This window comes from Ammospiza nelsoni, chromosome 1 (assembly GCF_027579445.1).
Source record: "Ammospiza nelsoni isolate bAmmNel1 chromosome 1, bAmmNel1.pri, whole genome shotgun sequence".
NCBI lineage: Eukaryota > Metazoa > Chordata > Aves > Passeriformes > Passerellidae > Ammospiza > Ammospiza nelsoni.
In genome coordinates this window covers 95,955,893-95,982,052 of record NC_080633.1, presented here as the reverse complement: position 1 = coordinate 95,982,052, position 26,160 = coordinate 95,955,893, and the positions used below count along the sequence as shown (strand labels likewise).

General features: G+C 37.9%; 1 protein-coding gene across 1 annotated transcript; it reads right to left on the bottom strand.

Moving 5' to 3' along the window:
* Positions 1-26,015, bottom strand: FBXO15 (F-box protein 15). The gene is made up of 10 exons (XM_059481458.1): positions 25,983-26,015; positions 22,433-22,546; positions 20,016-20,120; positions 16,258-16,500; positions 15,789-15,998; positions 13,843-13,972; positions 11,500-11,582; positions 10,287-10,432; positions 5,023-5,147; positions 1-1,945 (listed from the first exon to the last, which is right to left on the bottom strand). Exons 1-10 carry the CDS (start codon positions 26,000-26,002, stop codon positions 1,676-1,678), a joined length of 1,446 nt encoding a protein of 481 aa, XP_059337441.1. The 5' UTR covers positions 26,003-26,015; the 3' UTR covers positions 1-1,675.
* Between the last annotated feature and the right edge of the window lie 145 nt (positions 26,016-26,160).

Sequence of the window (26,160 nt, the reverse complement as noted above, 5' to 3'; positions counted from 1 at the left end):
TATTGGAATACAATAAAAATTCAGCTGGAATGAACAGTGACAGACCTTTCAACATTTGATGGCTGCTGGGTGCCCATTGTCCCTGGTACCTTCACAGCAGGGAAGAGAACATACTTGCACATTTCAAAGGAACAATGTATCCCGAATAATTCTACATTTTTGTTTACAAGCTTAGCAGTAAGGCCAACGACTAAGAAAACTTTGGGATTGAGCCACTATTTCCTTTCTAAAACTAGTAACTCAAAAACTAAATCTAGGCAAAAACAAAAATATAGACTGGCCACTTGTCAGCACAGATCACTTTCAGTGTCTGTCATTCTGGCATTCATCACACCCAGTCCACATGTTAAAACCTTTATATCACTTCAAGGGATCCCTGTCCCCATCAGCAGTCAGTAAGAAAGAAGACAAAATGCAGCTCATCGCTCTTGTTAGTCTGCTTAATGACAAAATGCAGAAACATTTCCACTGCTTCTTTGGGTAAGGTTAACAAGGTGAACTAGAACTGTGTCAGCCTCAGCTTGTTGTCTTTGAAACTTAAATTAAGAAACAACTTTATGGCTGTAATATCTATCTACCTCTGTAGCACAGAAGACAAGTACTTACATATGAACATTGTCTGCCCAAATCAATTAATGTATATAAACAAATAAAGAGAGAATTTATTTTTAAGGAAATCACTACCATAATAAAGTCAGAGCAGGCAGCAATGTAATTGTCCTTGCTAGGTAATGACACTAGACTCACAATATCTTGTAATTTAGAAAAAACTATTTTAATACAGAAAGTATAAAATTTGATTCTAAAGTTACTCCATGGAACTGGAAAGATTGGACACATATATTCAATTTTTATATGGATTCATATTGTTAGATAAACAGTATCAGATATGCATTGTTTCCAAAACAACTGAATGTTCCAAACATTCCGTAAGAGCAGACATCAGCTCAGGTTGGCTGATAATTGGGACACTTATTCATAGGCCAATATGTAAGGCAAGTATCTAGTCTCAATCAGACAAGGTTAGAACACGGGAAAACAGAACAAACAAGAATTTAGAGAAACATCATAAACAGATTTTACACAACTTTCTTAACAAATGCCTTGACTGACACATTTTCAGATCTGGCTTCCCATCTAGCCTTTCAATCTTTTACTAAAATACATTTCAGTGAAGTTTTTCTGGAAAAAGCGTTTAACAAAATGTGTTTAACAAAACTTCTCGTTTACCAATTACACTCCACAAACCTGGAGGGAACAGCACACACACTGTTTTATTACTATGCATAAAAGTCAATGTTCTCAAAACCAGTGTTGCTTATGTAAGGTAAGGCATCTTCACAGCATGGCTCTCAAAAGAAGCAATTCCTTAACCATAGTAACAAGTGTCTATAAAGAAGTCTTCCTGAAAATAATTTCAATATAGCCAGTGAGAAACAGACTAACCATGTAATGTTCAACAGAGAGGAAAACCTCTCACTTATATCAATATGTCTCTTTGATTCCTCAATTGCCTATTAAAAAATTTAGGCAATTGCATTTGTTACTGCAAACCTTGCAGGACCAGTCTTGCTTGTTGGTGTCAATCTTAAGCATCACCAGTTTACTGTGTTTTTTGTTGTAGCAGGGTTGTTTGTTTGGTTCTCAAAACAAGGAAATTAGTGACCTAATTAGTTCAGTAGTTTGTTCCATACCAGCTATTTACCTTTTTGGTGCTTACATAAAGCACCAAACTGACTATAATATATTCCTTGGTTTCTTCCAACCATACAAACTCAACACAGACTTTACCCTCTGAATCTGCATAGTCTGCAGTATAGACATGACCCATGTAGTCATAAAGGCCGGATGACTTGGTAGACAATTCCATGCGGACTGGATCACTAAAACACCAGAAGGGCATTCCAGTTTCATCTAAGAGAGTCAGATCCATCACAAAGCAGTCCTACAAACACAAGCAGAAGAGATTATTTCCCTATGTCATGGCAAAGTAAGTAGAGGTTCAGAGAGTTTTGTACAGAGGCTAAAACCTCAAAATACAATTGATAGTGCTTCACTGACCTACTGCAACAAATACTTACTTAGAGGTTTCCTGCGGAAATCGAAACTGCAGCCTACACACATCAAATGCTGTGCTACAGAAGGTACCACTGCCAAACCAAATCAAACATTACTTCTTGAACATTTTTAAGCCTTTTACATCTATTTTTCTCAACTATTCGTTACTTTACCACTCAAAGAATGATGGTTCCTTCAATATGAGAAAGTAACCTAAGTTTAAAGTCAGCTGCTAAACTTGTGTGAATGCAGCAATGCTTGCAAAGATACTCAGGGACCACCCAAGGCAGTGCACACACAATCACCCTTCCAAGCCAGCTGTATACAGTACTCTCTTTTTGGGAACTGAAGGCTCACAGCTTCAGTTCTCAAAAAGGTAATATAAAGAATCTTGATGTAATTCCTCTGCTTACAAATTCTTGAAAATATTTCTTTACAAGATTACACAACTAGATAATTTAAAAATGTTAATGCCAATTCCTTGGTCTTGGCAAACTGATAGTTTCACATATCCCTTGGAAGCATAGGAGTGATGTGTCATTGTTAGTATCAGCTGTTCCTTATTCTCATGAGTTCTGAATCATTAAATGAATCAAATTATCTTAATTATGTTGTATCTGTGCTCCAAAAGCGTAAACAAACCAACACCACATATTCCATGCCAAAAAAATTCATTTGGAATGCTTTATTTCTCTGTACTACATAGTTGTGCTTCTGTTGCTCTAACATTGCTTTCACTAATACTTACTTCAATCAAACAACACAAGGGCAGATGGCACAAACATGAGGCAATATGATACACATAGTTTCCCTAAACTTTCTACTGTAGACTATGCTGAAAATACAAAATTCAAACTGAACCTAATGATGGTGTAATAAACTTATATGAGCTACAGAATCACTGGAAACATGAAAGAATCACTGTTTTCTGGTCTGACAGCTTGCATATGAAAAGCTAATTATAAATAGTAAAGTGGGATGGCGTTGGGATGGTGGGGTCTTCCCATGCATTTCTGTCCTGGTTCTGGTCAGGATCTGGTTAATTTCTGCAGTATCCAGGAGGGAGCATGGCTAAGAGGCTGGTTTTTCTACACCGCCTCACCCCATTTCCAGGGCCAAGGAAAGAGCTTTCTTCTCCTTAGGGGTATTGCGCCATGGTCAGGTTGTGCTCCATGGTGAGCATTTGCACATGAATCACTCCCCTCTCTTGTACATTCTTGTTGTTAATATTGTTGCTGTTACTCTCAGTTTTCTTATCTCATTGCTGCTCTTATCTCAACCTTGATCTTTACCTTTTGGGCCTCCACCTCTCCACTCCAGCACAACACAGGGGAGAGGAAGGGGAAAGCAAGCCAGTGGAGTGTGATTTGGAGTGGTTACAGTAAGAACACTTAATTGGAAAATACCATTCCTATGACAATTTCCAACTATCTGTACTTTGGCAATTAATTTTTTGTAAAAAACCTAGAAGTGCCAAGGAAGTTTTTAGGTTTTTTTTGTTTCTTTAAAGTATTATCTAAAATTCAAATAAATTCAAAGTAATGGAATGTCCTACTTTTGTGGCTGATGTTATCTGGCCTTCACATGCTTCAAGAATTTTAGAGACTTTTGGTAAAAACTACACTGAATTCGACCCACAGCTACCTGCTGACATATTCCATCTCTCATCACAAAATGAGGTTTAAAAAAAACACTGTACTCTTTATTTTGTCCTAGAAATAAACATTAAATATAATTTATGCTGTAAGCACATAGAAAAATGATTAAAATTGAAAAAACTAAAGACTACAGCCATAGCTCTCTGTTTCCTCTGACAGATAATGTAAATTCTTATGTACTACTCAGGATTTTTTTCATTAAAAAAAAAAGACTCTGCCAAGCAGCTGTTAATCCTATAAAATCATAGAATTATTTGGGTTAGAAAGGGCCTTTATAAGTCATCTAATTCCAACTCTCCTGCCTCCCCATGCTCAGCATGGAGTGTCCAGTTTAAATCTACTCTCTTTCAGTTTAAAAACATTGTTCCTTGTTTTGTCACTACATGCCTTGGTAAAAAAAGTCTCATCAAACAGTATTCCATTCCAAATTTATACAGGATTGGCAGAAACAACATTTTTATTAATTCTGAAGGTTTTTTCCAAAAGAAGTGCCGAAATTGAAATCAAATGTTGAACTAGATGATTTTTCAGTAGTGCTTAAATCATATTTATCAGAATCTTCACAGCTTCTGAAATATTCGTGCTGATAAAGTATATTTAAAAATATGTGCCCTCACCACTATTGCAAAAGCTACAGAACCACTCTGAAACTTTGTTTGAAATAATTCTTTTAGGAATTTTATCCAATAGAATGTGTGAGCATTCCTCTAAAATAAAGAGTTAATGTAGCTGACTGATGTACCTGACTGGAGCTGGTGCTGACTGTGTGGATGTGGATGTAGTTTCCTGTGTCCACTGGAATTTTAATACTCCCCAGCAGTTCCTAACTTTCCCTGCACATACAGCACAGAACTGCAGAGTATTTCCCCAGAGGTTCAAGGCTTATTGCTCACAAAAAAAACCCCAATCAACCAACCAAAAAAATCAAACCAAAAGAAATAAAAAACACAAAACAAAAAATAACACTCTCACACCAAATTAAAAAAAAATCCTCACAAAAAGTACATCTGCAGTACATTTTTTTGTCCAGCATTTCCATGGGCTGGTCAGTCACAGCATCTTTGCTGAGAGGAAAGCAATTACACACAGATAATGGGTCTATCATGCAATCCAGAGTCTATGAGAGAAAGGAGAAAACTCTTTTCCTGAAAATTCACTTTTTTTTTGAATATTGGAATAGAGGTTTTGTCTGGTTACAGACAGCTTCTACAAAACAAAAGGTTGTTTAAAAATTAGCCTATTTAAGATGCACAAACACAACTCTGTTTTGAGGTAAGCATTTCCAGAAACAAAGAATATTTCTGACCTTTACATTGCCTTTAAATACATCTGTTTCCCAGCATATGCCAAGTGTCCCAATAATAGGCAAGTGCTTCCTGTTATCCTTTAAGTTTACAACTACGAGCCTCACGTAGCCATTTTCAATGTCACCTGAAAATATAAACAATATACAACATTACAGCAGCATAAATCAAACTGAGCTCAAGTACACTGTAAATGTTCCCTTATCTCCTTTCCATGTCTTTTTCTTCCCACTCACCAATAAGAAACCCTGGCATACACCAACAGCTAAACATCAAGCACTTTATAGAGGAATCAAATTGCAGTTTGGAGCTTTGATTCTGTGATTCACAGTAGAAACTGCAGGTAAAAAAATCTTTTGTATTTTTTTACTACAAAAATAGGAATGCTACCTAAAGAACTTACACAAGGATGCAAGGAGTAAATTTCACACCCAGCATTTCAATTTCATGCCACCAGTGCCTCCATAACTTCTCATTCCCCAGAAGTCAAGCTCAACACTATCACACAAAATAAAACAATGAGATACCTCCCCAACCTTGTTTTTTTCAAGTTATTTAAATCTCTTATGTCTGACTGGAAACTCAAATAACCCAATACAAAAGGCACACAGATAACTATTCCTCCTTAGAAAGGATAATGCATCATTTGAATTGACATGAAGTATGATTTGATTTGAATCAAGTTTTTAAATTATTGATTTTTTCATTTTTTAAATAGCTTTCCAAGGCCCCTGGGGTTTTTTGGCAGAATAACTATGATTTGTGATTTTTTTTATTACTACATATAACCATATTTCTTTGGAATCTCTTCCTCTCCTCTCAAAAGAGATTGGCATTTTTTTTTAATTTTTTTTTCTTTTGCTGTCAGAGAAGGAAAGTTAACCAGGGAATCCAACAGTCTAATTATAACTTGAGGTACATCATAGTGAACATGATCTGACTACAAAGAAAAGAAAAAATAAAAGCATCACATCATGACACAAGCAGATTTCTTGGTAGGACATCCCTTAAACAAGTTTCCTTGAACAAGACATAATCTCTCAAAAGAGCAAAACAAAAGCACTAGAGACCTCAGTAGAAAAAAGAAAGTATCTAGCACATGCAGGAGACAGATACAAAGGGAGAGAAGAATTCCCAGGAACACAATGCTTGTCAGGATCCAGTAGTAGGTCCTGGATGGTAAGGTAACAAGTGAAGGGACTTGCAGAGATTTAAGATGCAAGTGACAGAAGTAAAAAAGGCAGAAGTGTTTTGCCTGTGATTCTCCTTCAATCAAGCCCAAGCAGCAGCATGAGGCTACAGAAGCAGCAACATCAGGAAGGCTGGCTGTGAGTTCTGTGGCTGCATCCAGCATGCAGTGGCAGCAAAACCTCTGCTTGGTGGCTACTTGAAGCAGATAGTTGGAGGCAGTGATGGAGAAGGAAAGCTCACACTTTAACACAGAGGCCAAAACCTTCTCTGAATTGGTACTGCAGATCCAAGCAACTCCCAAGATACAGCTGGCTGCAAACCAATGCTGGAAAGGCATCACTCACCAGTGGGGAGTCCAAAGAACAGTTACTATGGAAAGCAAGCTGCCCAGCACATGACAGAGAACAGCTGCAGGTTTTTCAGTACAGACACTGTTTGGAATAGGAGTGTGAATACAGTGAAACCAACATGACTATGCCCAGGAAATGTTTTGTAGGAAATACTTCGTTATAGTTGAAGGAAAATGCAATCCTCCAAACTGTGATACCCAATTTCAGTGAAGTGCAAAAGAAGTCAGTGAGAAAAATGTAAGCAGAATTCATTGCCAGGATCCAGCTCAAAGTAGAAAAAGGCCATAAGTTACCACGTGTCCAAATGGTCCAGTTCTAAAACCTCAGTAAATCAAATTCAATGACAAAATTTAATTCAAGAATGGAAACAGGCAACGGATCATGCATCTGATGGCTAATTCTTAATGGGTTGGTTAATCCAAACTTTATATATATTTTTTAATATAAAAGCTCTATTTCAGTCCTCACATTCAGGAGGAAGGAAAAGCCTGCCTAGAAACAAGCAAGAAACTGAAGGCTAAGTAATGAAATCTCCCCTTCCTCACCCCAGTAAGATGAGAAAATGAAATTAAAGGGCAAGATAAGCTATGTTAAACATACAAAGAGAAACACAGAGGAAGCAAACTGGACAGGGCTTTCCTCAGGCTGAACCAGACTTTGTTTCATTGTCCCCTTATAACATCTCTAGTCCTTGATTCATGCAAGACACGCATAGCAACCACAAGCAAAGCAGCAGAGTAAATTACAGGGAACAAATATTTCCAAATAAAGGTAATACCAACAAAGAGAACATATAACATGTAGACAAACCTCAGGGGAATGAAACAAACAGACCAATAGTTCCAAAGAACTTGTTTAGCTAAAAGCCAAGAAGTTTGTTTTGCTAACCAAGTCTTTCTTGCAAGTTGTCATTTGATTGGTATTTTCAGAGGAAAAGCTATGCTTAACACTTATTTGGGAGCCAACAACAGCCTTATCACACTAAAATCATTATTCAAACTTGCAAATCAATCTTCAAGGTCAAGCAAAACATTTCAAATGTCTGATATGAAATTTTACAAACAAAGCTTAACAGTTCTCTAAATACACCAAAATCAACCCTTACATTTTGCAAGCACAACACATCATTTTACATCAACAAGAAATGACATTGAAAAGCAAAAGCTTAAAGTACCATGAGGCTACAAAGCTGTGCTTAAAAAGTTGAAAACCTAGGTAAATACATTTCAAAAATATTTATGAAGAAGTTGGATCATGGCTTCTGGGAGTCATATGAAAACCTGTCATAACTTCCTGAAAATAAGGAAAGTTTTCTAAATATTTTCAATTCAGTTACAATATATTTAACATATTCATCCTACAGTACCTGTCAATGAGACCATATTACAAATTCTGTTTACATGAAAAGGAGCATAAAATAAAATGCTAAACCCCAACCAAAACAATGAAAAAACAGATAGTTACTGCAATGCAAATATAATAACAGGAAAAAAATCTGTAGCCATACACATTCCATCTGCTTGGTCCAATGAAGTGTGATATAACCTTTTTTAATTTAATATTAAGAATTCAGCGAAATGAACTAAAAATGGAGTAGCAAAGTGCAGCACAATATTAATATATACTAACAAAAAGCAGACAAAAATTAATCTTGAACAAATCCATTATTCTGCAAAATACAAATGGGCATTCTCTGGTAACCCAGGAATGCCTAAAGCTTCTTAGTGAAAACCAATAAATAAGTAAAACAACAGAACTAGCTCACAACTGGTATGTGCCTCAAGTTGTGGAAACTGCCATGGGTATGTTGCATCTATAATTTAAAATAAAACTGGACTGGGTAGAGAATTTTCAGAAATAGCAAGACTTTCCAGTATGTTGCAGGACTTCCATGCTTCAGAGTCCTCTCAGAGGATGGGACAGAGTGCATTATTAAAATGGATCCTAAAAATAAAACACAAACCATCCAACACAACCAGTTTGGATAAACCTGGCCACATTCAGCAACACCATGTTCACCAGAATGAGAAAAATGAATAACAAATCACAATGAAAAATGTGACAGCACACAGCCATATGCTGCCTCACCACACCTTTTTGGAGGAAGTCAAGCATTTTCCAAAAGAAATTATTGTGCAAGCACATGGAAGGGATTAGATGACAAATGTGCTTATTGTCTGCAGAACCATGGCTTCAGCTGTCTGATGTCCTTTGAGACCAGAATCTGATGGCTGTCACATTGCTGAAGGTCACAAAACCAAAGCAATTCAGAAAACACTTGTGAACATAAAACATTCTGTAACTTGCAAAGTGAGATGGCATCACAACTGTAGCTCATGGACATTTGCTTCAATTTGCATAAACTTCAGCTTGATCTTTTGTGGAAGTAGCTTCTAAGCAGCAAGAAAGTGATACCAAGAAAGGAAGTATGCCAAATAATACTTTTTCTTGTGCAACTGTATTGCTAGAAGTATAACATTTTCATTTTAGAAAAATGTGATATTCAGCTTAACAAGAAAAACCCACTCCTCTGGCCAATTTTGAGAATATTTTTTTTTTTTCTGAGAGCATAAAGAGGACTCTTGTACTACATAACACTTCAGGTAAGATTTCTTGCTACTTTCGCTGTAATTTTATCCTTAGAAGTCTTCCTTTAATTCAAGCTTGGCGCTTTTCTAAAATCTGAAAACATGTATATTTCAGGTTCAAGGACAACAACACTCCACACTGCATAAGGCTGCAATCTAAAGCACAGTTCTTGGAATCACCAAATACAAATAAGAAAAACCAAACCAAACCACGGGGAAATTCCGCAGCCCTGTAAAAGAACTCACGGCTGACAACAGCGCCCTCTACTGACAGAAAAACAATATGTTCTGAAACCCACACCGCTCAGGAGTGCCGGTATCAAACAAAAATACTGGGGAGCAATAGTTAATTTACAGTACTTAATTCTAAATTAAATTAATGGCAGTGTACAATTTTAATATTTGAATCTATCTTTGATTACAGAAAGAGCTGTGTAGCTTATGAAGTTATGCTGAAGTTAAGTCAAAAGAGAGATCACCCATGTATTTTTCAAAACCCCAGTACAATTATAAATTTGGGCTGTATGAGAAGAACAGGGATGGCCAATTATGTCTCAGGGAAAGAAACGCTGAGAACAGAATGAAGCAGCAGAAGAAGACTGAAACTGTTTTCCACACAATGAAAGGGTGCCAAAACAGGCAACCTTAAGCTCACTAAAATAGAAACTCTAAATCTTAAAGTTCACAGTAACTTGTACAAATGTATCTATACATTTAATCTGCCTGCTCACCCAAAGTATACTTGAGGAGAATTCTACAGAAACAAGATTCTAATACTTATCCCTCTCTCCTTTATACAATACATGTGAAAGAAACATCAACCTGCACCAAGAACTGTGCCAGTGTATTATTAATGTAGCACAGAACTAAAAGAAAAGACCCAGAAAATCTGCAGAATTTGTGTGCCAGGCTGACAGTGTCAATTAACAGCAGGCAGACTTCTTACAGAGCAGGCTTAGGATGCCACACAAAGCACCATGCAGATATAAAGAAACCACATCACAAACAGAAAGATAGCTTACTCTTAAAATTCCATTTCAGTTTCACCCCTTAAAACAGAGAAACTGGATATAAGAAGGAAAGATGCAACAGCAGGGATCATTTTTAAAACAGACATTATTGCTCCATCAACTTTACGTTTTCTGCAGAAGAGGCACTTGAAGGATCCACAGAGGTACATGCAGTTTCTGCCATGCAGATCAAGATGCAGCCTGTAGTCATGCAGTCCATATTCTGAGTCAATATCATCCAGTAAAGGTCTATTAGGTGGAGGAGAATATTGACTTGAAAAAAAAGAAGATAGAATTTAGCAAGGGAGGATGACTTAGTAAAGATATAACACCTGGGCCAACATTGAGACCGTCATCTTAAGACGGTTTCAAAATCAAACATCTCTAGTTCATCATGCTTCTTTTAAGATACTACAGTGTCTAATATTGCTGATCAGCTGTTCAGCCTACCCAAAGGCAGAAAATACAGCAGTCAACTTTAAAAGGTACATCTGGTAAACTTCAAAACATGGACTTGTCTACAAAAAAAAAAAAAGCATCACTCAACTGCACATATAAAAGTCCACTAGCTCTAGAGACTTCTCTGAAATAGCAAATATTGAAATAATTTTGTCTGAGGCTAGCTAAATAAGTACTGCACACAAGTTACCTAAAGAGACCACATGCCAGAGGCAACTGAGCAACTTCTACATAGGATTCAATTTGTTACTAAGGGAGATGGTGTTAAATCTTACATTCTGTGTAAGAAGAGCCACACTAAGTTATAGTGGGCATTTAAGACTACTGGTAGATACAACAGTATCTGACCAGAAAGCTGAGTGGGAAATAAATTCCCCAAATACTATTCTAAAGCTAAAAAAACATACAAACACTTCATAGGAAACCCAGCTACTTTCTCAAAAGGATTAAAAGATTAATGCAGGCACCTCACCAGTTTACCAGAGTTTCCCCCCTCTTACACAAAGGTCTCTCTCTCTTTTCTTTCTGTTTCAGATAGAAAGAGGAAATAAGAAGACTGCTTGTGGACAGGGAGAAAGTGTGCGCAGTTTATTTCTATCTTTCTCAATATGGCAAGTACCAGTACACTTGTATAACTAAATTATCTTCTTAATAGCATAACAATGGCCACGTTTTAGTATGAAAATGCTTCTACAGTTTTTTATTTAGTTACTGTAACTGTTGTTTATATTAAACAAGAATAGTTAATTACTGCCTAAATATAAACCTCTTACCAGCAGCCAATTTTAACTGTAAAATTCAAAGCTTTATTCAAAAGGTTATCTTTATTACCCACAAAGGAAAACTTACACAGTAGCAGAACCCAAAATGCTTCTACTTACACAGTAGCAGAACCCAAAATGCTTCTCTCAAGAAGGTGATTATAATGAAGATTCGCCATAACAAAAGCAATTTCATTTTTCCCCTGAAAAGTTAATTAAAGTAGATGTATTTTCATCTGGAAATGCTTTTTTTCACAAGGTCTTTCTGAGCATTAAAATTCATAGATAAATTCTGCTGCTTATTACTCTGTCAATTACTATAATAATGTTAGTAATGGCTTGCTTTAACACTTGGACTCGTAAAACCTTTACTGTCTTTTCACAAGAATACAGAATAGTTAGAAAAGACTGCAACACTCTTGTATTACAGGGAAAGAGAGAGAAGCCAGCTATGGCAAGGCAAAAATTTTGAGAGCAATCCAAGAATTCTACTTCCCTAGCTTCTACTGACCACTTTAAAAAAGATACCTAAAAAGAATCAAACAGCACTTATTCCTGACTACTGAAGCATCAAGTTTATTTTCATGTCTAAGGAACTATTTCCAAAGAGGGCTAACATCAGTGAGGAACACAGAAGTATTTAATAGAAATTGTGAATTTCAAAGTAAAAATTGTGTCTTCACCAGATTATTTACTCCTGGGAAAACATTAAAAACATAACCTTCTATAGTCAAAAAAACATCTATGTGACAACTAAATAGAGACAGAGGCACGTATTTACTTCAACAACACAGAATGCTAAGATCTCAGGTTTTTTTCTTTAAATGCATTCTTTAAATCCTACATTTACAAACACCCAAGTAAATAGGAAAATTATTCACTGCCATACTTTCCTGAAATATGGGCAACTACTGTTTTCATCTCTCTGGGTTACCAGAAAATTACATCCTCTATTCAAACTTTTGGCTTTTTAACTACTCCTGTATATTCATTGTACAAAATTACTGCTATAAAGGATTTAACTAGGGAGGTCTATCAATCACATAATTTCTCAGTCTTTCTCTATCCAAATACCAGGAGGCCCACATAACCTGCCCTTGGTTTCTGTTATGCAGCTATGTACTAAAAAACAAGATGTGTGGCATTTACAATTATTACACCCACTGACACATAACTACCTCGTATTACTGGGCCTACACAGAGAGTGAGAACTGCTGTTCAGAAAAACAAGCAGGGACAATATACTAGATTGAGGCACTCCATTTTCAACAACTATGTGGAACTTGGTTATGATTGAACCATTTCCAGGTGCTGAAAGAGCTCTCTTTCCAAGCATGGATGGGGCCGATGCATAAGCAAGACCACAGAGCCAACAATACAGGGACACCAGTCTACAAAACTTCTGAAGATACGAAAGAAACGGTTGCTCATTTAGCAGAGCTTTTCACAGACTGAAACAACCTGTAACAGGTTTATGCTGGTCAGGCAGTCTCAAGTTTCCTAGGAAATGGACTTTCACTCTTAAGAGTGAAAGGATAGTCCTTCTGCAGTTTCAAACGTTGCCTCTGGTGATTGGGCACACTTGAGGTACCATGCTTGCAGATGGAAATTAGACAACTTCCATGAATTGTTCACAGCCTCCCCATGGAAAGTTCCTTGCCAGTGCCAAATAACCTAAGTCAATGTCAACAGCACGACTGAGGGGAGGAAAAAAGAGCTGCCACCTCTGAATTGAGATCAAGAGCAGAACACCTGAGATAGGCTTCCATAGCACGCAGCCCTGCATAGCAACAGGCAGACACAGAGGTCCCTGTGCACCCCATGCAAAGATGCAGACTCCTTTCATGTAGAAATCTACTTTAGATGTTCTGCACTGCCCTCTAAAGAGACTCATATCTACACTCACCCTACAGAGGCTAACTGCTTAACCTAGACTCTTAATACAAGAACTTAATGCCCCCAAAAGGGCACAATTTACAGCATTCCTACTGGTGGAGCAGGATACAGCTACCTGGTGATGTAAATCAAAGTTAAGTCGCTATGTGGGAACTCATCACTTTGAGTGATATGGACAGGCAATGGCATGAATCACAGGAAGAAGCACTTCTCAAACCATTCTATTGAAAATTACTCTAGGATATCGAACTTGGGCATGTGAAGACTGCAAAATAAGTAAAATTGAACACAGTATCTAGTATAGAATGATACATAACTGATCTTTTAATTAGAAGTAGATTTCTTTATGCATTTATACTCCAGTGACAGCTCTTTAGGATACAATAAACAATCCACTTACAGTCCCTACACGTGTTGCATGGTTACTAGTTTAGACAACATCTTTCAAAATCCAAATGGAAAAAAAAAAGAAAGATTTTTTAAAAAAACCCTCCCCAAACCCAAAAAAAAAAAAACCCAACTCTTTTCCTTCAAATAGTAAAATACTGAAACAAAATGTTATCTTACCTTCCACATTCCTACTAGCAGTCCTGGACTCAGACTGAAGAGCTGGACAAGCTCATCAGCACCAACCACTACACTATTTTCAGTCAGGTTAGCAAGATGGTATTCAGCAATCAAGGAAAATCGACGAGGTCTTTGAAAAGAACATACAGAATGTAGCAAAAGTTTATGTCTCCTTAATCATGTAAAAGTTCAGCCTAATTACATTTTTAACTCTGAAGTCTGACCGGCAAACATGATGAAAATGGTTTTGAAAGCATTTGGCATGCAGAGTCATAAACTATACATTTGAACAACTACAGTGTACTAGCAGGATCTGAACCCTTAACAAGATAAGAAACAAAAAACACTATATGACCTTCTAAAATACTCTTTTAAAAAACTTATGTGCTTGCCCAACTTTTCAAAATACAGAATTACTTTACAATTTGTTTTTGATAATTTATTGATACTATACGGAATCACTGAACATTTATCACTGTGAAGCAAAATTCAAAGGAAAGAATCAAATTGTATATATAATGAATTAAGTTTGTGTTATTTGAAACTTTCCTTTTTTAGATTTTTTTTATTTTTTACCTATAATTAAAGCCATTTAGCTCCAAAACACTCTTAAATATAAGTTCATGGACACTCTTATTAACTAATGACACATTTAAAAAAGAGCAGAGTTTGCATTACCTATTCAGAATGAAGAAAGTCTTTCTAAAATCCTTCTCAGACTTAGGCTCTTATTGTATTCAAAACAGTTCCTAGATTTCCACTGGTATCACTGTAGTATCACCTACAACTACACACTGAACACTGCCTGGGATGGGGCATCCACAACCTTCCTGGACAACCGGCTCCAGTGTCCCACCACCCTCACAGTAAAAAATTTCATCCTAATCAACATCAACCCTTTCCCTGCACTTACAGTCTTAACAGCCATCAGGCCTGTCCCTGCACTTACAGTTTTAGCAATGACCAATACTGAAACTGGTGAATCCACTGCCTTCATCTATAATCACAATTTGTAAAAACCTGTAACTCTGTGAAATAAGTATATCAATCGCCTGCAAGCTTTCTTTTTTATTTTCTACATATGAATCATCATCTTGGCAAAACAACTACATTTCCTATATAATTTGACTGCAAGACTTGGTCAGCTAACTTTATACAAAAGTTTCTCTTGATTTATTTCTTTTTTAAGTAAATACTTTTCTTCTGGTTGAGGAACCCAGTGTTTTGTAGGTGAATAATTCTGTCTCTTTTCAGAGCTCTATGGCTAGGGGCTTTGTGTAAGAAGCATGTACTTGACACTGCACCTACTATACACATAGGCCCAGATGTGTGCTAAGCTCCTTGACAGCAAATACCTCAAATAGACACTTTTCATTTAAATACATTCTTAGACTGTAACAAGAAAAACCACTGTACAAATTTAAGTTATAAAACAAGGGACAGGCTGTGGACTGTGTGACTTTATATGCATATATATGCTGAAGATTGCATGCATAGTTAAACACCAAGTTCTCTAAATTCACACACACACCTACCAGACAGAAAATAAACTTTAGCAACATAGATTACCTGACTGTAGCCACATAAATACTGATGAACTTTTCCAAGCTAAATTTCTCACAATAAATTCTCCTAGATTTACATTTTTCTTTCATGCTCATTTGTGTCTATACCTTAGATTAAGCTTTCCAAGTCAGGACCTATTAGTCTGCATATCACATGCCAATAGCTACATTAACCTATGAATTAATTTCATAGCTTGCTGGATTATACTATTTCTTGCTGAAAAGCTCTACCAAAGAAGAGAAGAACATAGAAAATTGCAGGGAGGCTTTCAAATGAAGAGTTAACTTCTTGAGTCAAACAGATGTCAGATAGCTCATACAGACACATTATCAACCAGTTGCACCCAAAAAAATCCTCAAAAATCCTATGTCAAAACTCACCCATTGTTGTTGGGAGGTATGCTTTGGTCAGGAAGCAATGGTGTAACTCCAAATAGCTTCAGGGTTGACAGGATGTCTAAGCATGGCCAGTCTGTACCATGCCAAAGTACAGTAAGAGATGTGTCCTTAAATGATAGGTTTGGCTTCTCTACTACATGTTCTTTTCCATTTTTGTCCTTTAAGACAATTATCCAACTCAACCCAGAGACTCTGTTATTTAGGAATTGAGAGGGGAGAGGGGTGTTTAAAAACAAATTCCCAAAGTGATAAAACTTAAACTATGCTGTCAATAGAATTTTTTAATTTCTACTAGCTGCTTCTTATGTTCCTCAGTTTCAGTCATTTATAATTATCATTGTATCTTCCCATTATGATACACATTTTTTAGCTCTAATTCTATACCCCCCCCAAGTCATTAATATTTTATACATTGTTCTCAAGTAAATCTTTGTGACAAGGCATTGCTTACTTCATAGCTTCTTTGTTTTTACATGGAAGACCTGTATAAGGATCTAGAAATTTAACGAGCCGCATTACTCTAGTTTTGAAGGCAGATGTTTTTTTGAAGATGTATTCTTTCTTCCAGTACCCAGGCCCTTTATCGTGTAAAGCAGCACAGCCCAAAGAAACAGTTTCTGTTTGTTTAGACTTCATTTTCCAAATTGTCCGTTTTGGGTGCAAAGAGCTGGAATAGAGTTTCAGCCAAATTCCACTGAAAATAAAAACAGAATAAAGAGGAATAAATTTCAAGAATAGTTACTTCATTTTTTATATGCACATCTCAGCTACCACCCAGCATAGTGTTAGCACAAAACAAGTCTTGTCTGTCTTTCCAAAGATATGGGAGCCAGCATGAAGCTCTATGATAGCACAGTCATAGTCAGCAAAGTAAGTGAAAACTGATAAAGGTTAAGCAGAAAATTTTGAAAATTCTACCCCAAAACAATGATTCATCCTCCTCATAGAAAATCAGCTAGTGGGAAAAGTGGTTTAATACCTCCTATTCAACAAATAATCTGTTCACTTCAAGTTTCACAGATCCAGCTGAAAGTGGTGTGGAGGAGGACAATTCAGAATCACCTTTGTTTGGTGGTATCAATGTCATGTTGATCCCTTCTGCACTCTCTTTGGGAAAGCCCACAGAAGACATGACTTACTGAAGTCAAAGAAATGTGACTGTAATGATGGGCTCATCTCTTTCACACCAGGGAAACTATGAGGTCACATTTCAGCCTCTCACGCCTCTCACCAGTATCTCTAGGACAGTTCACAGAATATCGAGTACAGGAACCTACAAGAACTCAAACAATAATCTTGAGAATACAGGTTGCCAGTAAGTTTTCTCATTCTGAAGTGAGCTAGACACATAGTGTACTGCACTAAAAAAAATAAATAGCAAGGGCAACAAATTCTTAAGAGACATTTTCTACCACTTATCAGCAAGATTACCTTTACCAGTTCTCACTTATCCTCAGGCAAACTTACACTAGTGAGTATTGTATGGCATCTTCCCCTCTCCTCAAAGCATTCAAGGACTAGATCCATCCCACACTGCCTCCTACCCATCAAAACTATTCTCAATTCATCAGCCACTGAGAATAAGCCCCCACATGCTGAGAGCCAGGCTCTGCTTATTGATGCAAACCTATTCAGGGATTTTGCAAAAACCTTCCAGCCTGCTGCTCTGCAGATACATACAGAATTCCCCACTGCCATTTTTTGAGATGAAAGTGTCTAAAACACACAAACCAATAAGCTACTGTGACTTGTAAAAGTGGGGTCACAGTCAACATGAGTTTTCAACCTTCCTTTCACCAAAAGCAGGGTGGAAAAGGTAACATAAAGGATAATCCCATAACTGAAACAAAGTTTTAAGATACTTCTATTTTAAGACCATAAAAGGCAGCCAAGTTACCAGACAGTATATGATGGAGAAGGAAAATTCTTCCTTAACTACAAAGCTGCTTAGAATTGTCCAGTGATGAAAAAAAAGAGGGATGTCCTTAATACAACACCACCAGGGGAATTTGAGCTGTGTATCATCCAACTGGTCTTCATCAGCCTAAAAAGTCCTATAAAACTCTCCTGTTAACTAGAAACCCCTTCCCAAGAGAGACATCCTTTGACGGAGGGAGATACTCTGCTGAATTATGCTGAAAAGACAGGGATTAGTAGTAGGCATCTCCTGCATTTTGGAGTCGCAGACTCAAGCAATTTGGTTGACTGAAAACAGACTATAACAAATACCTAACATCCTCATACTCACTCTCAGTAATATATTGCTTCTTCCTTTCCCAAAACAGTGTTGTGCAAGCAAAGAAATTAGTTCAAGAAACTCAAAAATTCAGCTAGGGCAGAGAGACAGAGAACAAGATGAAGGAGGACTAGAATCACAAGTGTTTAGGAAGGTATCACTGCCCCTTTATCCTCAACTTCTGAAGAATTCAGGACAGATAAATCAAAAAGGCATCCAACAGGGAAGCACAAGTTTGCCTCTTTCACAACAGAATATAAGCCCTTTTTGCCTCAAATTGTTAATATTCATCTCAAGACCTCTTACTGGACATTAATTACTACAACAAGCCTTTAACTCAAATGCCAGAATCAGGCACATCATCATCAGCCATCACTTGACCACAATGCCCAAAAGACCCTGTGCTCTCGCTTCCTCTCACACAGGCACGTTCTTCTGGTGATCAGAATCCTCAAGTTTTTGCAGGCAGACCATACCTGTGAACTTCCCACACTGCATGATAGGAAGGCTGGAATACCCCATACTGGGGCACAGAGGGTGCAGAAAGGAGGGGGGGGGTCATAAACATCTTCTTGTCTTCAACAGCTATACTGGAGACATCAGTGCTAAGAACTGCTCAAGCACACTCATTATATGAGCAGCCAAAAGACAAATCACTGCATTAGGCAGCACAGACATACCACAATGAAAGACTCATGGTCCTGTTGCATCAAGGACAGCAGAAATATCCTAAAAAAGACACTCAGTCTAAAAACCAAGATCAGATTTGTCACAGAAATATGCAGGGACTCCAATTAAAACTTCTGTTCATACACTGCAAGACTCAGGGTCTTAAGAAGATCCATTAAAATCCATCAGGAAGAAATGACCTGGGTCCCACTGAACCAGTCAGGCTCCTAGATAAGGGAAAGTAACTCTTCCTCAAGTCCTATTTGTGCCCACACACTAATCTCTGTTGAGATTAGAAAATGGAAACAGAGATCGTTGAGATGGAGACAGATGAATCATCTTCCCCTGGACAGCCACAGTGATTTTATCCTGCCTTACCAACCTGAAGTGGAAAACACATGCCAAGACTGGTAATTTGTGTCAACTATGCAATTTTTATCTACTCTTACCTGCTGACAGCCTCAAAACCTTAATCTGGACTACAGATCTTCCCTTTGAATTCATCAGTTCTAAAGGTATAAATGCCAAGGTGAAGAAATTGATGCACCATACAAGTTTCAGTAAATAAGGGAGAAATAGATTAATACCAGGTACAGCAACCTCCTATAGAGGAAGACATTTTCTCATTCAGACAACACTAATGCAGTAGAATCCTAGAAAGAAAAGGATGCCCGGATCCTAGTTACCACGTACCAACCTGGGTATCTCCTCTTTACCCTTTGACAAAAATTATCATCATATTGGAGCCATTTATGAACTCTGAATAAGCAATCCTTATTAAAAAATGTGTCGGTATTTATCTTTGTCTCTTTTGTCCTCATTAGAAATCACCAAAATTTCAGAAACAGAGCAACAGACAAAAAACACTAGTGGGTCACTTGATTGAATCAATCCTTCTGTAAAAACCTGATGAAAGAATTAAGTAAGTAGGACTCCAAAATTGTGAAAGCTATGACAATTTCATAAAGCTGCTGGAGACACACCATTAAGGATCACCGGAACTGAGAAGTTTGTGCAGGTCCATGTGAATTCAGACAGAAATTTTAAAACAAAAAAAAAGTGCTAACAGCAACATTTCAAAGTACTAGATTTAGTTTTTACCTCATAACTCCCATTAAACAACAGGCCCTACACAGCTAGAACTCCATGCAACACATGCTGCGGGCTGTGCAGGGCAATTTCAGCAGAGTAAGTGCCCATAGGTGCATGCATCAGCGCTCTAGCATCAGAGAAACTACATTAGAAGGACTCATAATTCAGGCAAACACATCTACTGCACAACTGAGACCTTCCCTCTTCCTTACTTATCATTGGCCAGCTCATGGAAGCGCTTATTCACACAGCCAACAGCCAACAGGGACACAGCATCCAAATAGGAAAATATCTTCAGCAGCATTTCTGATGGCATGCTGGAAAAGAAAAGAAAAATGAATACTGTTAGACATGCCAGCAAACTCCAGAAATGACAATGGCAGAGAATTTAAATTTCAAACCAGACAAAAACAAAAGAGGTGAAAACCAGCAGGTTGTAAACAGATGAATCAAAAATCACCTGAAGAGTTAAACTGTGGAGTTTGGGTTCTAATTTCATTCTCTGGTATGTGGCATTTTCCTAAAATAATTCATGACAACTTATTCAAGTGGCACAGCACAATTACCTGGAAAGTTTTGTGCTTGCACTTTCATTAAATTTTGTTAACTTTAACTATGTTTGACATGAAACTACCTTGTTTTGCTTCAGTTTCTTGCTGTTTGTACTATTATTTTAACATTTATTCCATAACCAGCATTTGCAAAACTGCAGATATATTCACCCTCCCTTTTGACTGCTGTGTCAGGTGTCAGGAAGCACCAGGACAGAAATGCCCTGGTCTAACAGCAAGATCATGCTCTACCTCATCATAATCTTCAAACTGTACATGCTCAAGTGTCTTGTGCAGTTTTTATTTATGTTAACAGAAAGATGTGAACTTCAAAGTAAGAGCCAAGTGATATCTTGAAAATGTCAATGTCTCTGTGCATGTGGAATGCTGCACGAAATGCAGGTGCCAGTCTAAGCATGGCAAGCAGAATATACCCTGGAGATGAGCCAATGTGATTTCTGCATTAACAGACAGGAACCCCATACCATTTGAGCAGTACCTCATAACTGCACAGAGTTTAAAATACATGCATTTTATACTCTAACGTCCTTGAGCATTGAGTATGGTCACATCAAAATCACCACTGAAAATAAAAGGTGCTTTGAAAGTCAGTGCTCCAGGTGTGCCTCTTGTCCTTTTACAACTGGGCTATTTGCAACACTTGTTGATTTATAGCACTATTTCAGAAGCAGAGAGCTTTAAAGGGTAGCATGATAATGCCAATATCTCAGTGTTTGTATTAAACTCAGAATCTTAGTTGCATTGACATAGAAGCAACATGCCAAAACCGGCACTGTTTTTATGTGAAATAAGTTATACACTGCCCAAAGCCCAAAGCAGTTAGTGCACTCATTCCAGAGATAATTTAGAAGTGATACCTTAAAAGGCATTAGATTAGCTAAAATAACACACTTGATCCAGAATTTTCAACCATATTCTTTTTCTTCTGAAGGAAGCTGAAAGGATTTTTTTCCTTTTTTCTCTCACCATTGCACCCATCTGACAGCACTGAAATATTAAACTGGCCATCCAATGCAAAACAGAGAAAGCAATACACAGAAAGCTATCATGTAGCCATTATATTTTCTGAAAAATCCTTTCCTTAGGATTTTTTCTCCCGAGAAGCTGAGAAGCCTCAGGAACAAAATGTAAACAATGGTTATCTGCTGCTGTGGAATGCAACAGGTGCATTTGTGATTGGTCTCATGTGGTTGTTGCTAATTAATGGCCAATCACAGTCAGCTGGCTCGGACTCTCTGTCCAAGACACAAGCCTTTGTTACCATTCTTTCTTTTTCTAGTCTTAGCTAGCCTTCTGATGAAATCCTTTCTTCTATTCTTTTAGTATAGTTTTAATATAATATATATCATAAAATAATAAATCAAGCCTTCTGAAACATGGAGTCAGATCCTCGTCTCTTCCCTCTTCCTTGGACCCCTGTGAACACCATCACAATATCAAATGTATAAAACAAGGAAAACTAATTAGTTTTTCAGGTAATATATTCTTAGAAATTTTTTGTGTAAAAATGTAACTAATTTTCAAAAAGAAAACTCTCAATTGTACTGAAAGTGCCTTTTCACCATCAAACAGGAAGAGAAACATTTACCTTGTAGCAAATATGCAGCAGCCACTTATTCCTCTCCCCTCATCCAAATCCACCATTCTCAGCCTCTCTATACACTAAGATCCACTTGATGACTACCAATAACCAAGAGAAACAGAAGTAGTTTAATTCTGAACTGGCTTTCATTGAAGGAATAAAATACCAATTTTTATTCTCAAGGAACAACATTGCCCATGACTTGCAAAGGAGTTGCTGAAGGCTTCACATGGCTTGGAAAACGTACATATTCCTTATGAACTTAGAAAACACAAAGGAAAACCACACCAGAAAACGTTAGAATGTGGACACAGAATCCTAAAGTAGGCCAGGAAAGCAAATCTTTTCAACTCAGAGTATCTGACCTAGAAATCGCTAAGATATGAAAATAATTACTGCAAGCAGTCAAAAGATAGCTTACAGGGGGACTTCCACTCTTACTCCTAAAGACATACTCACATAAAGACATACTCACCTCTCAATGCGCACACTTGGTTTCGGTTTTACGGGAGGTGTCAAGTACAGACTTTTAATTCCAGCATTTACAGTTTCAGAACATTCCCTAGGCCTGGCAGCAAAGGTCCTTAACCTACTTGTAAGAAGGAAAAGCTGTTAAGAGTCACATATTCACAAAATGAAGAAATACACATACTGTGCACACTTAGACACAATATTTCAACCAATGCAGGATGCAGGGAATACATCACATGACAACCATTATTATTTGAACAATTACACCCAAGTTAAAATACCTGGCATGAGGAAGATTCAGATTTAAACTCACAGCTGTCAATCCTGTGATAGATCTCTCACAGCAGGCAAAGGGAATAATAGTGTTCCCTCAAATCAGTTTGAATCCTGTGGAGATCTACTATCCTTAGACAGCAGCACCACTGCTTGGCCACCACAAACAAGCTCCCACTGAGGCCCCTGCAGTAAGTCAAACTCACTGATTAATCTTCTGTTTCACAACATTAATCCAGAGACATTTTTGAGCCACCCAACTCTGCTAAATTATTAAAAGATACCAGATAAAAACAATATGTTGAAACTTCCTCAGAAACGCGGTTAAAAAAGAATTTGTATACTTTCATACTATACCATCTTCTTTACTTGCTTGAACAGCAAGGAAGGAGATTTAATCCATGAAACAGAGGGCAGCTAGCAAGCTCCAAGGGATGTCCAGATGTTAGACAGATAAATTACTTGTGGGTAGAATTACTTTGTTAAGGTTTAGAGCTTGACATGCTTCACTGATTTCAGACCTAGGGGGAGGTTAACAAAGCTTGGGAAGAAGGATGGCCACTGCTAGTGGCACAAAGAATGCAGAATTTACAGGCCACAAGGATACCTGGAACAACTCCCAAGATAAGGAGGAAACTATTACAGCCAACTCAGCAATTGTGCTGAAATCAGCCCCAGCTTCCAGAAACGTGAGATTGCAGTCACTGACCCAAGAAACTCACTGGCTCAAAAAAGATAAAGACTGAACATGCAAAGTAATTAGCATGAGAAGGAAGAGAATCATTATCCAATAGAAGACAGAAAACTAATTAATAAGATAATTATGTAACTGGTAGCCAATGAAAACTAATTCCTTCCTCAGCTAAAATGTATAAAATAGTAAAATGTTTCGACAGCTGGTGTGCCGGCTTTGTGGATTCACCACCCAGCATCCCCTTCTGTGCAGAACTGTAAATATATCAACTACCTCAACCCTGTGTCTGGACTGGCCTCTTGCACATCACACTGAAAGAACCTATTTTGGAAACACTTCCACATCACAATTTGGATAGAAAAGAAAGGAACTTTGCATATTTCTAACACAAATTCTCACAATCCAACTGCTCATACATTTTTCCAAGTTTTCTGATAGGAAGGACTTCATAAGCTGTAATTGCAAACACATACTATCATTAATCTATAGAGAAAAATGGAGACAGAGTTTCAATCTTAAACCAAATACACCAAGCAGGCACTGCTCCCCATTCACTGCATTACTGATGTTCTAAATTGCCAGCAGATTTCCAACACCTGGCCAAACCAGCTCGGGGTTTCTAAGAAAAAAATCCATATGGGGGAGGGTGGAATAGCTATTTTTAAACTATATGGCTACCATATAAATTTAATACCTACTGATGTTGATTTAAGATTGATTTAAGCTCAAAGAAAAATAAAATAAAAAGAAATTAACAACTCTGGTCTACATTGTCAACTGCACTATGCAAAAAAAAAAAAAAAAAAAAAAAATCCAAGACATTTTACTGAGAATTGTTATAAGCTTAACAAAAAGACATGCACATTTCAGCCTGGGTGCCAATCACTGACAGACCAACTAAATTAACAACTACAAAAAAGTAGTCTTATAATAAATATAATAGAACCTGGAGATCAAACAAGGGTTTTACTCATGTATCATTATCAAGAACTCCTAGATGATGAGGCACTAACAAACAGCCATTACAGGGATTTAGAGACACAAGTTGTGATCAACAGCAGCAGAGCTATCACTTCTGTATGTTTCAGGGCAGCACATCCCAGGCTATTCTGCCCTGAATCCACGCTGAAAGCAGAGAGTTTGGGCACGCTCTATAGGGACACAACTTCACAGACTAATTCTGATAAGAAGCTGGATTCTGGATTTTAAAACACACTAACTTGGACAAGCATAACCTGGATAGCCTGTATTCAGTCCTTATTGCTCATTTAAACCACCCCCCCCTACCTTTACCCCAGGGAGAAATATCTGAGGAAAGAAACATTTTGCCCACACATGCCTCAAAAAGTTTAATGTAACAGCTATTGTTTTTGTAAGCTTCAATTAAAAAACAAAAAAAACTGCAGAACTTTTGCATCTTCCAAAACAAAAATATTCTCAAGGTGTGAAGAAACAAACAGCAAACCCAATCCATAAATTACTTTTCAAGTACTGTGTGTGCTAAGATTTTAAATTAGCATTAACAGAATGCTTTTACATTGCATTGACACAGCTTGGGCAGATAAGCCTAAGATAAAATCAATGACAGCTGTTACACCCCCTCTTTAGAAACTTCTAGAACCACTGAGATCATCTTATGTAAGAAACATAACTTCAATTGCTTTTTCATTAGCTTTCAACCTGTGTGGCTCAGTTTCATACCAGTATTTCACTTTCACACTTTCACATAATACTTGCAATGTGCCCTGGTTTTTTGATGGTCAGCAAACCATTGTCTTTCGAGTAACATTTCAAATAACATAAAGTTTTAAGTAGTGATAACACCTGTCTCCTCCACGTGTTAGAGTGTATCTGGGGATAAACAAAAATAACAATAATGTTTTGACATGGGTTGGTTGGGTTTTGTTCCCTCAGCTAACCATTTCAGTCTTTTTAAAAGGTGGGTATTACCTCAATCCATTTGCAGGTTAAAAAAAAAAAAAAAAAACCAAACACAAACAAAAAACAGCAGGGGGAATGAAACTGCTCTGAAACTCAAGGTTGAAGAAATGGGCTAGCAGAAAAATCTGCTTTCTCAACTTGGCCTCTCAGACTGATGCTTTAAAATTTTGAAAGCTAAACCTGCACTGTAAGAATTAAGGTAATCACACCTTCCACAGTGAAATCCTCCTATTTATTACAGAGACCTAACCACATAAAGTAGACATTAAACTAATTTTGTGTATTCTCATTATAACATCTCCTCCAAGCTGAAGCACATATCGAAGTTTAAGCTCCCTCTTCCAGGCAGAAAAAAAAAAAAGTGTTAAACCTAAACCCAGGCCTCCGTGCACCTGCAACACCAGCGTTTTCCCGCTGCAAGGCGTCCATAGGGCCAGGGGAAGGGAGGGGAGAGCCCTACGCCCACAGCCCTGGCCGTGAAGAGTAAAGAGCTAGAAACCAGAGCCTTGGTGCAGGTGAACTAACTTTCCCAGAGGAGCGATGGGAGCTGAGGGAAAACAGCAAGCCACCCTCCCCAGAAAAGGTGAAGAAGGCCGAGCAGGCAGCCCCGGACCGGCGGAGTCCCGCTCGGCGCGCTCTCGGTTACCTGCCACGGCCCGTCGCCATGGCCGCTGCGCCGCGGGACAGCGGCGGCCTCGCACCCCCGGCGGGGAGGGCAGGGGAGGAACAAGCGCTGCCGCCTCCCGTGGTACGCCCTGGGGCGGGGTGGGACGGCGGCAGCCCGAGGGAGGCGGTGCCCGGAGCGCGGGCTGGGGAAGGCGGGG